General features: G+C 49.8%; 1 protein-coding gene across 1 annotated transcript in view; it reads right to left on the reverse strand.

The window, feature by feature from the left end:
- Positions 1–4409: 4409 nt before the first annotated feature.
- The window catches only part of PTPN21 (protein tyrosine phosphatase non-receptor type 21), a 58947-nt gene continuing 49697 nt past the window's right edge, over positions 4410–13659 (reverse strand). Inside the window, 7 exon segments of the mRNA XM_028507740.2 lie at positions 4410–4755; positions 6988–7148; positions 7531–7765; positions 7963–8091; positions 9991–10131; positions 10133–10213; positions 11131–11268. Of these exon segments, the coding sequence (XP_028363541.1) occupies positions 4627–4755; positions 6988–7148; positions 7531–7765; positions 7963–8091; positions 9991–10131; positions 10133–10213; positions 11131–11268 (1014 nt within the window). The 3' untranslated portion in view covers positions 4410–4626.

The following is a 13659-nucleotide window of genomic DNA, read 5'->3' on the forward strand; positions in this document are numbered from 1 at the left end:
AATTGCAGATCTATTACTGGGATTGTGTACAGCTATAGCCATTATGGGTACACTATGGTACAGACTCAGAGCCAAAGGGTCTTAGAGATTTTAAATGGTCCTTTTATATGATATGCCACAAAGTCATTTGATGGAAGTTAAGGGATAATGATCAAATAATTCACCTAATAAGTAATTTTCAAAACCTCAGAACAGTAAGTCAGCCATACTGTTCTACAGTATGTTCAAACACAATGACTCCTTTTTTATCATTCATTTGTACTTTTATTAAAACATATAATTTAAGATCAGTATATATGGTTACTCTTTCCATCAACATATTGGAGTTTAGATTCACTCTAGTTTTTGAAAACTAAGCATTTTCATTTCTCAACTATAGTGGAGTAATTGAAACATTTTTGAAAATAGGACGTGCAGCCAGACCCTAAATGACATCCACGTGACCGGGAGACAGTCCTGTACGTGGGAATATTCGCCCTGGAACTGCTGCTTCCCCAGCTGGGTGCTGGGGACCTTCCGCTTCCTCCCTGGATCCGTCCTCTACTTCCCACGGCATGCCCCGGGGCCAGTCCGAAGAACAGGTAAGAGGGAACAGGAAAGCTACGGGCTGTACTGCCCGTTCAGACTCCTCCACCCCGCCCCACCTCACAGCCGGCTTCCTGCCCACCTCGTCACATGTCCCACTCCGCTCCCACTCAACATCTGCAGCAAACAATGGGACACTCACTCAGGAACATCTTGGGTCGCTCAAGGAACACTGAGCTGTCTGCCTTCAACTGCCTGCAGACACTACTGAGCAGACACAGAAAAGTCCTCTGATCTCGCCACCAGGGAGCAGCAGGGAAGAAAAACTGCTGTATCTTTTCCTTGGAGTTCGATTACAGGGGCTGGGTCCTGTCCCCGGTTCCCATTCAGCCCTTATGGTTAAAACAAGCTTTGGGAGGACAAACCGAGAACTGTAATCACCCACTTAGAGTGTTGTTCTTAAGGGCAAACAAATCTCAATAATTCAACATACATCTGAGCTTTGAGAGCATAATTTTTATTTCAGAACTGCCTGTAGTATTGTACAGGAAACAATGCCACGTGAGCAACCCAAGGACCCCTCCATGTGCTCTCTCAGGTTCTCTCTCTGTCCACCCTCCCCCAACACACACACAAACTGCAAGCAACTGGGCTTCCTGCTTTTTCCCTCATTTTTCTCTAATTGTACACATGGGGGTAAATAGAATGCTTATCTACAGGAATCTGAAAAACTGATGTTCTTTTGAGAGATGTTTTCCCAGGCAAATCCCTAATGTAACAATTCTGCTATTTTGAAACATCTATTCCTCAGCTCAAAAAAAGAGCCCCCTCCAATCTGGATTTTTTTAAACAAACTTTAAATGGAAACAGATAGGTAGTTTTAGCTTGTTCCACATAAAATCTTGATGAGAAACAAATTCCTTAAATTTATAAAGAGTTCCTTTACAAAGACTTTTAAATCTGACTTTAAAAACGACCCACTAGTAAACAGTAATTCTTGTTTCCACGTGTCCATACAAATCCCAATTAAACCTGCAGTTAATAAGCTGCAGCTGACCTCCAGTTTTATATTTTCATACATATAAAGCTTTATTATATATATAACATATACATTTAAATTTCCTTAAGGTTGCAAACATTACCATACCAACCCATTTGAAATTCCTGTTTTCTTCTGACAACAAAAGCTTCCCGGAAAAGCTGGCAGCGCCAAGCTGTCGCCACGCAGCCCGGCAACCCGACACCCTCCTCTGTGTTTCTGCCTGGACCTTGATCTTTCTGGAAGATTCTAAGGAAGCACGGGTACAGCTTCTGTTTTAATCCTGCCAAAAGGTTTCAAAGGCTAAATTCTAGGGCTTTCTCAATGCTTCACAGTCGATGTTCCAGGAAAGAATGATGACAGGCGGTTGCAGGCAACATCCCAGATGAGATGCTAAACAGCGTTCCGTGCTCACGAGCGCCAACTGGACCCTTTCATCAGAAGACCCCCACTCACCAGGAGAACAAACGCCAGAGATGCCAAAATTTGTCGCTGAAAAGCACTGGTTTATAACCTACTTTTGGTCAACATGTACGTTTTGGTAATTTGGATTTGAAATGAATGATATCAAGGGACCAAAAGACACTAAGGTGCTGAAGCATGAGTTTGGCAAAGAGGAACCCTCTCGATTCAGACAGGGTAAAACTGTGAAACTTTTCAATGTTTTAGAGTCCGCTCTTGAAAATCACATTATTTCAAAGTCTATATAACATAGATTTGCTTTTATTCAGAAACACTTTCATAGTCACTAATGGCAACTGAAAGTTTAAAAACTGAAAAGGGATGAGAAAAGGACAAGGTCTGAGCAGCGCGGTCAGACCAGCAACACTTGGAAGAGCCACGTCGGCGCTGCCAGCCAGCCCCCGGCATCTCTCTCACCCGCCTGTGACAGCGGGACACCAACGCGCCACCTGGTGCTGCAGGCTCTGTCCCGCAACAGGTTCTTGTCGGCCGGGCGCCTCCAGGTGTTTCGGCCCGACAGAAAAGCATTCTTAAAATACCTGCCCGGAAGAAAACAAATCACCAGAAGCACCCCTGCCCTTCATGTGGTGTGGAGATGGGAACCTACAGGCCACAGGAAACGTTCACCCCCTTCTCCTGAGGAGCGCATCCTCAGTACGTACACTGGGCTCTACCGCTCTGTGAACAGCACTCTTAAAGATGATTTCAGACTTAAAATTGATATTGTGTTCCTAATGACAGATGTGCTCACGTGCCATATTCCTTCTCGCTAACACTTCCTGCGTCCCCCACTGCAGTGGCTGGTTGCAGGGTGCGCGGGGCGAGGCAGACCCACAGTGTGGAGGAAGCCTGTCCCACAGCCGCCACCACAGACTGAGTGGTCACGGCAGCAAGCTGAACCGTGTTAGGAGTCAACACGGGAATTGGAAGCACCCCTAGGATAGCGTAATTGGAGGACGAGCCCTGGATCTGACATTCTGGAAGCTCCGTGTTTTGGAGAAGCAGCCTCAAAAGAAGGAAGAACGGGATGGCCCCTCCGCTGACCAGCTGACCGTTGGGCCAGCCCTTGCCGACTCGACTCCCACTGTGACAAGGCCATCTCCCACTGTGACAAGGCCATCTTCACCTGGGCCTGAGGCGACACTCTCCCCCCTTCAGCCTTGCTCTGCCCACTGTGTGGGGGAGGGGAGGCTGGGACGCTAAAAGTGACCTCGGGGAGAAGTCAGGGGTTAGGGAGCTCCCGCCCCAGCAGCCTCGGGGAGCCCCACAAGTCTGGGCTGTGGTTTTGGGAGAAGGGGCGAGATTCTTCTCTTCTTTCAACAACAGCAAAAATAATAAAGTCTCCTCAAGGCTCCTTTCGATAATAATATAAACTTGATTTTATTTGTTAAAAAACAGAGGTTGAGGTGGAAGAACTCCAAAGAAACAGTGGGTCACCAGCAGTGACAGGCCTTGAACTTCCTGGGGAGACCTACCTCTGGGGGGCGGGGAGCCCCAAACCCCCAGCCCCCCACGCCCCATCCCAGCACCTCCGTCTGAGCACGGAGAACACTGAACTCTGTGAAAACAAAGGCACCCGGCATCAACCATCCCTGCACGTCCCCTGCACAAACTTCTGTCTGGCCCTCCCACGTGCCCTGACTCCTGACCTCGTCCAAAGCACTCCTTCTGCTACTGTTACCGTTTCATCTGTGAAGGAACACGTACGGTAAAACTCCAACTCACTCCTTTTTTTTTTTTTAACAAAAGAGTGCTTAAACCCATCCTATGCAATTGTTTTTCATCTCGTTTTCAACCAATAAAATCAAACTCATCAAGGTTCATGAATAATACTGAAAAAAAGTGAATCTGATGATTCTCTCCCATTTTTAAATAGTGTGCCTTCATTCCCAGCTTGCCCTTCACTGACTCCTATCCGTACCTTAGCGAGTTGAACTCTTGTTCGGAAAATACAGAAGGTACAAATATATAGAATTTTTAGGATAAAAAATTTTCTGAATATAAAAATGCTTTTTAAATGTTTCAAAATAACACTTTTAGATTCTTCTTGTAGTTCGGATTTGATAGCTAAATTGTTAAGTACCCAAGGTTTTTAAAAAATATCAAAAGATAATAACATGGTTTTAAATACAAAGTTACAAAGGAACCACTCGTGTTGGTGGATTGTGCTCACAGAAAGTTCAGTTTCTCAACAAGAAAACCCCACATAGTTTAGCCTTAAAATAAAAATTCCATTAGCAAAAACTTTAAGAGAGAAATCTATGTGTGTTAATGATTGCCAGAGTTGCCAGCACAGCTTCAGTAAAACACAGAATTGTCCAGAAAACACAGCCTCCGAGAGCCGTGCAAGCGCCGCACGCGGACGGGCCGGGTCAGGCCACCGCCTGCCTCTGCGTCTTCCCAGGTGGAGCCCCAGGTGGAGCGTCCTGCGGCCCGCGCTCCGCACACTCCTCAGCGCACCGCATTCACACTGCACCTGTTCCCCACGCAGCAAGCGCTCTGCGTGGGCGCGTCGAGCGGGGAGTGTGAGCGGGGCACTGAGCCCTTTTCCTACTGTAAACGCTTCGCATGGTCGGGTCCCCTTCGGAAGCCGTGAGAGCTCATATGAGCCTGGAGCTTTTCAGAAACTGGATGAGAACTCTGTACACGAACGTGTACTGGACCAGGGTCTGCACCAGCATCATCCTCTGCTGCCTCAGCATGTCCAGCACCCGCGGGATGTCTAGCACCTGGATTGAGAGAAACAGCGATGAGGGGGACGCACTTCTGGAGAGAGAAGGGAGCAGGAGGGTGGGTGTCCGGGCAGAAATCTGGTTAGCTGTGCAGGAGACAGACAGTCTCCTAACCTGTCTACCTCCACATCTTCTATATATTTTAGAAAAACGGGGACCTTCTGGCTCTCTGAGCAGCCCCATGATGGTGGGCAAGAACAAGCACCTCACGAAAGTCAGCAAAGGGAGCCAAGAAGAAAGTGGCTAATCCACTTTCTAAGAAAAACTGTTTGCATCAAAATAAAAAGCTTTTGCACAGCTAAAGAAAACGGTATCAAAATAAAAAGAGAACCAACTGTATCAGAAAACATATTTGCCAATGATACCTGAGACAAGGGTTTAATCTCCAAAATATATAAAGAACTTACACGACTCCACTCTAAGAAGATAAGCAACCCAATTAAAAAATGGACAAAGGACTTGAACAGACACTTCTCCAAGGAGGACATACAGAAAATCCAAAGACACATGAAATGATGTTCAATATCGCTAGCTATCAGAGAGATGCAGATTAAAACCACAATGAGATACCACTTCACACCAGTCAGAATGGCCATCATAAACAAAGCAACAAACAACAAGTGTTGGAGAGGTTGTGGAGAAAAGGGGACCCTAGTGCACTGTTGGAGGGAATGCAGACTAGCACAGCCACTATGGAAAACAGTATGGAACTTCCTCAGAAAACTAAAAATGAATCTGCCTTTTGACCCTGCAATTCCACTGCTGGGACTATATCCTAAGAACCCTGAAACACCAATCCAAAAGAACCTTTGCACCCCGATGTTCATAGCAGCACAATTTACAATGGCCAAGTGTGGGAAGCAACCTAGGGGCCCATCAGTAAATGAATGGATCAAAAAACTGTGGTACATTTACACAATGGAGTTCTATGCAGCAGAAAGAAAGGAGCTCCTACCCTTTGCAACAGCATGGATGGTGCTGGAAAGCATTATGCTAAGTGAAACAAGCCAGGCAATGAAAGACAAATACTATATGATATCACCTTTAACAGGACCCTAAACAACAAAACAAAGAAACAAGCAAAATATAACCAAAGACACTGAAATAGGGGACAGACTGACAGTGACCAGAGGGGAGAGAAGAGGGAATTTCAGGGGGGAATGGGCAGGGTTTACAGGAACAAATTTGGAGGACACATGGACAAAAACTAGGGGTGGGGGGGTAATGGGGGGGAAGAGGGGAGGGTTGGGTGGGTGGGCTGGAATGGGAGTAAGTGGGAGAAAACTGTACTTGAACAATGATTAAAATAAAATTTAAAAAAAAAGATATACACCATGAAAAAAAAGAAAAACTGTTTGATGTGAAAGGACCAGCTGTGTCAATGTAAGAAACACTGGGAAAACACCAGTCACCAGAACTCAAGGAACAAAAATCGCATCTGATGGTCTCACGGGTCATGTTTTTGAAGTGAGCCTACCTGATCTCCAGAATGATGAAGATGCATTTGGAAAATTCAAGCTAATTTCTGAGGATGTTTAGGGCAAAAACCGCCTAATTTCCATGGCATGGATCTTACCCATGACAAAATGTGCTCCGTGCTCAAAAAGGGGTCGCTGCCGCTTGAGCGGCAGACCAGGACTGAAGCTCAAGGTGTCACGATACGAGTGGTTATCTGCTTCACCTGTTCTGTGTTGGCTTTGCTAAAAACACAACGATCGGATTCTGAAGACTGCTATGCTCAGCATTAATAGGGCCACCAAATCCAGAACGTGACAGAAACCATGACCCGAGGGGTGCAGACACGTGACTAGAAAAAAGCCAGCCGACAATCTGACTCTGGGCAGCACTGGCAAGACACAGAGAAGGCTCGCCAGGCTACTCGTCGGCTCCACCCCCTCTTCGTCAGAGAAGTCGAGGTGCTGACTGCAGGCCCAGGTTCGAACTGGGAAAATGCACGGAGCTTCGTGGTGGAGGCGGCGGTTCTGGAAAAGCTACTGGGGACGAGACAGGCGCTAAAGGTGAATGAGCTGATGGACGTGAGCCCCCCGTCAGAGAATCTCTGTGAAAGTCAGATGCAGTGTACCGGTGACAGAAGAAATCCTACTTGTGGGGGGATAAAACCCCAAGGAACTTCGTTCGGAAAGAGCTCTGAGGCCACTAGGTAGGTCCTCCTCTTCCCCAGGCGCGTCCCCAGCCCCTTTTCCCCCCACCGGGAAAGGAAACACGCACCTCGTTGTGCTCCAGACAGGCGATCATGATCTCCGACAGGATGACCACGCCGGTCCGGCCCACGCCCGCACTGCAGTGCACCAGCAGCGGGGGGTTGGGGCTCTTGGGTTCGCTCGTGCTGTTTGTGTGGCGGCGGACGGACTGGATCTCTTCCAGGTACGCTGCGGGACGCCGGCAGGGACAGAAAAACACTCAGGGCTTCAAGGCCCATCGGATCGGCCCTGCTCAGATGATCTCCGCTGATGGAGAGGACCCAGGCAAGGGGCACTGGGCCCCAGTTAGCCAAGCCCCCCACTGACCACCAGCTTGACCTCAGAGAGTCTCCCACCCCACCCAGGCCTCCATTCTCTCACCCGCAAAACCCACTGGAGGAAAAACTCCCCCAGACTCACGCACAGCGTTGTGCTCACTACCTAGTTGTACCTAAAGACCTCCTGCTAACATACAGGAAATATTTCAGGAAAGTAAGCCGTCCCCCCACTCCCACCCCGAGGCTGATGGGACAAGCCCAGCAGAGGCCGTGCCGGCGATGGGGACACTCACATAAAAACCCCTTGAGGTCACCCGGGCAGCCGTGCTCCGGCCAGTCCGTGTACTGGAGGTGCCAGACCGTCCTCTCCTGGCCCGTGAGCAGGTGCTTCATCTTCAGGCCCGTGGTGGCGTAGCAGCCGGAGTCGGTGCGGAAGCGGGTGGTGATCTTGAACCTCCCGTAGGTGACGGTGTTGTGCCTGGAGCCCAGCCGCGGCCAGTACCTGAAGCTCTTCTCCCGTCCTCCCTCCTGTCGCAGACAGGCACAAGAATGGTCAGAACCTCCCCACCGAGATCTGGCCACATGTGGCCTTTCGCAGCCGGCGCATCTCAAATCCAGAATCGCCACCCGCACGTGCCTCTTTCTCTGAAGGTCAGGGTCCGAGTGACTGACACTAACTTCGAGTCCGAGGCAGAGGAAAACCGACCAGAGAAGGGAGTGCTTACCTCTTCCGCCGTCACCATGGCGATGATGGCAATTCCCTGTTCCCACACCATCTGCCAGAAGTCCTGACAGGTGTTCTGCAAGGGCCCCTGGGTGGCGATGTAGTCCCACTCAATCCCGCTGACTGAGACCTGGTGTGAGAAAGGGTGCCGAGAACTAGCATGTGCATATGTATGAGACACGCACGCACGTGCATTTGTTTGTGGTAAGACTAAAAGTGAACTAAATTATTCAGAATAAGGAAAGGTTTTCCACTAACTCTTTTTCCTTGTCAGTGCAGTTTCCGTTCCTGACAGCAGTTGTAAGCTTAGGCACCATGAATTCACAGTAGATCTGGGTGGCCTGGAGCGATTTGCCTAAGCTCTCCGTGTGCCAGTCCCCACGTTAAGGTGGAAACGCTGCCCGCCCTGTGGGGCTGCTACCGGGACCGCGCCCAACAACACGCACGGAACGCCATCGGCACCCGGGAATCGGTTGTTCCCGCTGCCGCTGCTGCTGCTGCGGTTCTTCTTCTCAGAAAAGCAGTGTCAACGTCACAGCGCCCGAGTTTCAAACACGGTCTCCCCTCTCGGGGAACAAGACACGCTGGAAAAAGTACTAGCAATCAAGCCAGAACCTAAGCTAAATGTCAGATGTCTAGGAGACAATGATCTTTCTCTGCAAGCAGGCCTCCCCGCCGACCTGCTGAGTGGAGACCACCCTCCGCAGTGACACCGGGCCGCCCCTTCAGACCCTCCCTCCTGCAGGACAGTCTGAAACAGTCGTCCATGCAGTCGGGGCATCCGGGTTAACTCTCAGCTGCACTCACACTCACTGACCGCAGTGACCTTCCCGAGTGCCCACTGAGTGTGAGGCCCTGGGCCAGGCACTGTCCCACCCCTGCTCTCGCTTAAGGCCACCAGTCACAGCGAAGCAAGAACCAGGGAGGAAGGGTCTGGCGGGAGCCTCGGGGTGGGGCATGCCTGCATTTCTTTCTTCAAAAATAAACACCCTCGTGACGCCCCGAGCGGCAGAGCGTAGGTCCGGCAATCCCGAAGCTCCGACGCCACCCCTCCTCAGCTTGCCTGGGAAGGTTCCGAAATGCCACTACAGAACTATAACACGACATCGTCCAGTTCCGACCCATCCGCACAGGAGAGACTGCGAGAGTCACTCCAGAGAAATGCCCGCTGTTTAAGGAGACTGGGCCGTGTCACAAAGCGTGTGCACAGAGCTCCAAGGACCATCAAGGCACGGCCGCTCGGGCGTGAAACTGCTCTCATCAAGTATCGCCCGCAAACTAGATAAAATGGGGGAAAAAGAAAACAACGCCTGCCCATAGAGTCGAACCCATTCACGCACTGGAGGGACACTTCCCTCACAGTGTGGGGCTGCCCGCGCCCCCTGGAACAATGCACACAGTGGTGGAGGAGACGGGGCGTGGGCTCCCCTCGCCCCCCGTGGTGAATCCTCCCTCTTCCCCTTTTAATGGGGCGCAACGTCACCCCAGAGAAATGGCATTATACCATTTCCAGGAAAAAGTGGCACTGCTCCTTCAAAGGGCAAAATAATGTTTAAGTTAAAAGAGATCACAGGGAACATGCAAAGGAGCAGGTGGCACCATCGTAGGTAAAAGCTTTGGGGAAAACACCAAAAAACCCAGACACTTCTGTTTCATAAAAATGCGTGTAGGTGAGTCATGAGAAAAAAATCAACCCTGCTTATAAATTCTCCCAGAGGCAGTGGAAAGTGATCTTCGGAAACTACAAAGGCAAAGTTCTAAAACTTGGGCAGGTAAGCGCTTCAAGTGCTAACGCCGCTGTGGGGGGCGCAGCGGCTCACCACGTGCGGAGAGCAAGCAGGACTTGGGTTCTGCCCACCACCACTTCCCACCCAGCCCTGAATGTATGGATGGCTTTCCCCACTCACAGCACACAACAGGTTCAGAACCAGGGCATTTTTAGAATACAATCCCAGGTGTAATTCCCACAGCATTGTAACTGTCACTCACAGCTCCACCTCCCACCCATTATTCCAAACGCGCCTCTCACCTTAATGTGCGAGGCGTTGATGTAACCAGTGTTGTTTTCTTTGGTCGGGACCAGCTCCACTCTGGCGTCGTCATAGGGGAGCACATCTTGGAATCGGTTTCTTTCGGCGTTTTCGGGGAGCCGTGCCGTGGAGCACTCGCCAGTTCACCAGCCGTTTTTTAAGGATTCTCTCGTACTCTGTGAACACCATCCCCTGTTCTAACCGCTGCTCCAGAATTTTACACTGTAAGACAGGGCATGTGGAATGGCAGGATCGCACCTGCCAGCACGCTGCAGCTGCGCTTCCACGGTACGTCCGAAATCCTGCACTCTGTTCCCAGTCTAGCGCGATCTAACGCTGAAACCGAAGTCCAATTTTTACCAAGCCACAACATTAACAAATGAAATACTCTTATGGGTGACAAATACATGCAAAGGCCTGTTCAAAGATGAAAAATGGCCGTAAGCAATCTGTTGAGTTCATTTTCTCTAAATTTATGATCAGTTTTGTGACCCCTATGAAAGGGAGAAATTCCCCTGGAGAATAGTAAATCTTAGCGTAGGATAATCAGTTCCAACATCTGTGAGCAAATGCTTCAATTTTGTAATACATAATTATTTTATAAAAAACTGACAATAGTAGTAGATATTGGAAACCATCTCCAGGGTCCAGTGCTAAGCAAATTAATTTCTGCTTAGCATAATTCATGCCTCTCTTGGTCACAAAGGAACTTTTTTTGAAAACTTCAGTGGTCGCTCACTATCGAGGTACGTTTTCAGCGCAAGTGAGAAGAGTCAGCAGTCTGCTTTCTTTCCCGTGTGCGTGCGCTCTGGGCCTTTGCAGGTCTGCTCTGGCTGTGAGGCCGTCAGAAGTCAAGACCCCCGCAGGGGGCTGGCAGACGGTGAAGAACAACGTTCACTCTCACACACACACACACACACACACACACACAGAACATAAGAACAACATTCTGGCCTGAAATTGTAAGACACTAGCTAAAAATTAGCCCCAATTTTGAAGTCCAGATGATAAAATTCCTTAACACTCGTTTGTGGTCACTGAACGTGTCAGGGAAGTCACTAAGACCTCAGGAAGCAGTTTTGCAGCACTTCACCCACTGCCCCCCGGGAGGGGGCCCCGCAGCCCCCCCACGTACGTACCCTCTCGTCATTGGTGGCTCTGGCACACGCTTCCTTCCCTTCGTCAGGCAGAGGCAGGCGAGACAGGGAGAGGCCGTTCAGGGCAGCCAGTTTGAGAGGACCCATTTTTTTTGCATCTACTCGGCTCTTTTTCATTCCCTAGAAAAATATTGATGTGCATATATGAAACATACACAAATGCAACCCCTCGGAAGAGAAACCTTCAGAAACGGAGTGAAGGCTGGAAGCAAAGTGAGGAGAAGGTACACTCCTCCCCACCTGCACCCACGGGCTCCAGACGGGCGTCGGGAGGAGGGCCTTCCTTTCCAGGCCAAGGCCCTGATACAGTCTCCCAGATAGAAGAGGGTTTTGAAATGCAGCTGGTTTCGGGGTTCTGTGGTAATGAAAGGTGAGGCTCCAGGCAGACAGCATTCCTACACAGAACCCCCAAGTTTCAAAACAGGGCGTGCCAACAAAATCAGCTGCTGTCCATAGAAAAGGGTTTTAAATGCAATCAGCTGATTGCAATACACTTTGGTGATTTTTTTAAAAATATAAAGGGAGTCCTTTACACCAGTCTGAAGAGGAAATGTTCTCTGTGTTGCATCCTACGTTACGTTTCAGACAGCGTGGCCTGGATCGGATCACCTCACCTCTCAGAGCTGCCACGTTTTTAAGCCAGGACAGCAAACCGGGGCCGAACGCTCCATCATGACAGCAGGAAGACCAGGGGCGAGGCAGCAGCGCACCCACAGAAGCTGCCTCCTGAACACAGGTGCTTCCAAACTCACTGTTAAAGCCAACGCTTTTCTCCTCTAAGGCAAGTAAGCCCACAAATGCTGTTTCCTTAGCTGTCCTACGCCCCCTTGCAAGCCGTAAGTTGACAACAACAGTAGCCCCATTTTCAAAGTAATGGTTTCCTCAGCTGTCTTGTAGATGAAACCAGCTCTACCAGCCTGGGAGGGAGGGAGGGAGTGGTGGGGAGACGGGAGCAGAGGGAGAGAGAGAAACTGAGAGGTTGCTGCACAGGCGAAAATGCCATGATTCTAATGTGTGCAAAACACAGCAAGCTGTTCGACAAGTGGCTGTCCGGTGGGGGAAGCTCTGATCCGTAAAGTCTGCCAACTTCCATGGCGCAAACACTCCCACCCCAGCCAAGTTCAAACCTGAACACCAACTGAATCACACGTAGTCCTGACAATTTCACAGTCAGTTCCCACCAGCCAGTACAAGGTAGTTCGAAATGCCCCAGCATGGACACGCAGGAGGAAGCTGATTGGCTGTGAGGTCAGCTCTAACGCCAGCATTTGAGGAAAGGGGCACAGAGTCAAAAGCAGCCTCCGATACCCCTTGCGTAGCCCTGAGAGTACCAGCACGAGGTTTAAATGCACAACCTGCACAGCGCTCTCTTACGTGAGAACCACCACACAAAACTAAGGGTGCAGCAAAAAGAAAATCTCAAACCAGTCCACCTTTCTCAGATAGCAATCAAAGCCCTGGAGGTGGAGATGGGTGGAGGATGCTGAAGTGCTCCTGCGTGTCTGCAACTTATTTCACCGTTTTTAATACTGAACCTTAATGCGCAGCAATATGGGAACTGAGTTTCTCTGTTGTAACAGTTAAAACAGTATCATGCAGCAGGGCTGAGCGCTTCAGTCCTCAGGACACCAGTGGGTTAAACGTGAGGATGCAACGCACAGCAGTCGGTTAAACGGGAGCACTTGCTGTGGGCTGGGACCTCGCCACGTCCCTCCAACAACTCCCTGAGGTTATTGACAAGAGGAAACTGAGAGATTAAATAGCTTGGCCAAGGTCACATAGATGCCTCCTCATTTATTTGTGTGTATATATATGGTAACTGTGTCCCAACAACAAGAACCACCTTCATTGAAATCAGTGCCGCTGCACCACAGAATTCTGAAAGCATTTTTCACGCCTATCCCGACAGAGGACACATAACACAACCCGCCACGGCAGGCAGAGCAGAGACGACTGGCCGTCCCCGTGTGGCAGATGGAGAAGCTGAGGTTCTGGTGCAGGCAGGGTCCGGCCCACGGGGCAGGGAACTAATAAAAAAGGCAGACTCTGGGCTCAGACCCGGTTCTCCCACTCAGGTCCTGCACCCTTCCCCCTGCCACAGCTCCCACGCACGTTATGTGGGTGAGGAGAATCCCTTATGGGGAAAAGAAGGGGAACAAAAGCATGATCCAATCACTTAGTTTCATTAATACCGTAGGTCTTAAAAGTCAATAACAAGGAAAATTTGTGTTTTTAGAGAGCCAAACTGACCAAAGTCCTCAGATTTAGCAGAACTTTCTAGGCCCATGAAAACCGCACGGAGACAACGGGCTTGAATACTGGACCTCACGCAAACAAGTGCCACCTGGGGAGAAGACTGGGGTCACCTAAAGTGATGGACGGTTCCTGACGTAGTAAGAATATTAGCCACGAAAGCAGAGTTACTTTGGAAGACACACCCACACCCTGCCCCCACCCTCAGTCACCGATTACGAGCCCACACTTTCAGCCAGTCTGAGACACTGGCCTTTA

Source organism: Phyllostomus discolor, chromosome 1 (genome assembly GCF_004126475.2).
Source record: "Phyllostomus discolor isolate MPI-MPIP mPhyDis1 chromosome 1, mPhyDis1.pri.v3, whole genome shotgun sequence".
In the NCBI taxonomy this organism is placed as follows: Eukaryota; Metazoa; Chordata; class Mammalia; order Chiroptera; family Phyllostomidae; genus Phyllostomus; species Phyllostomus discolor.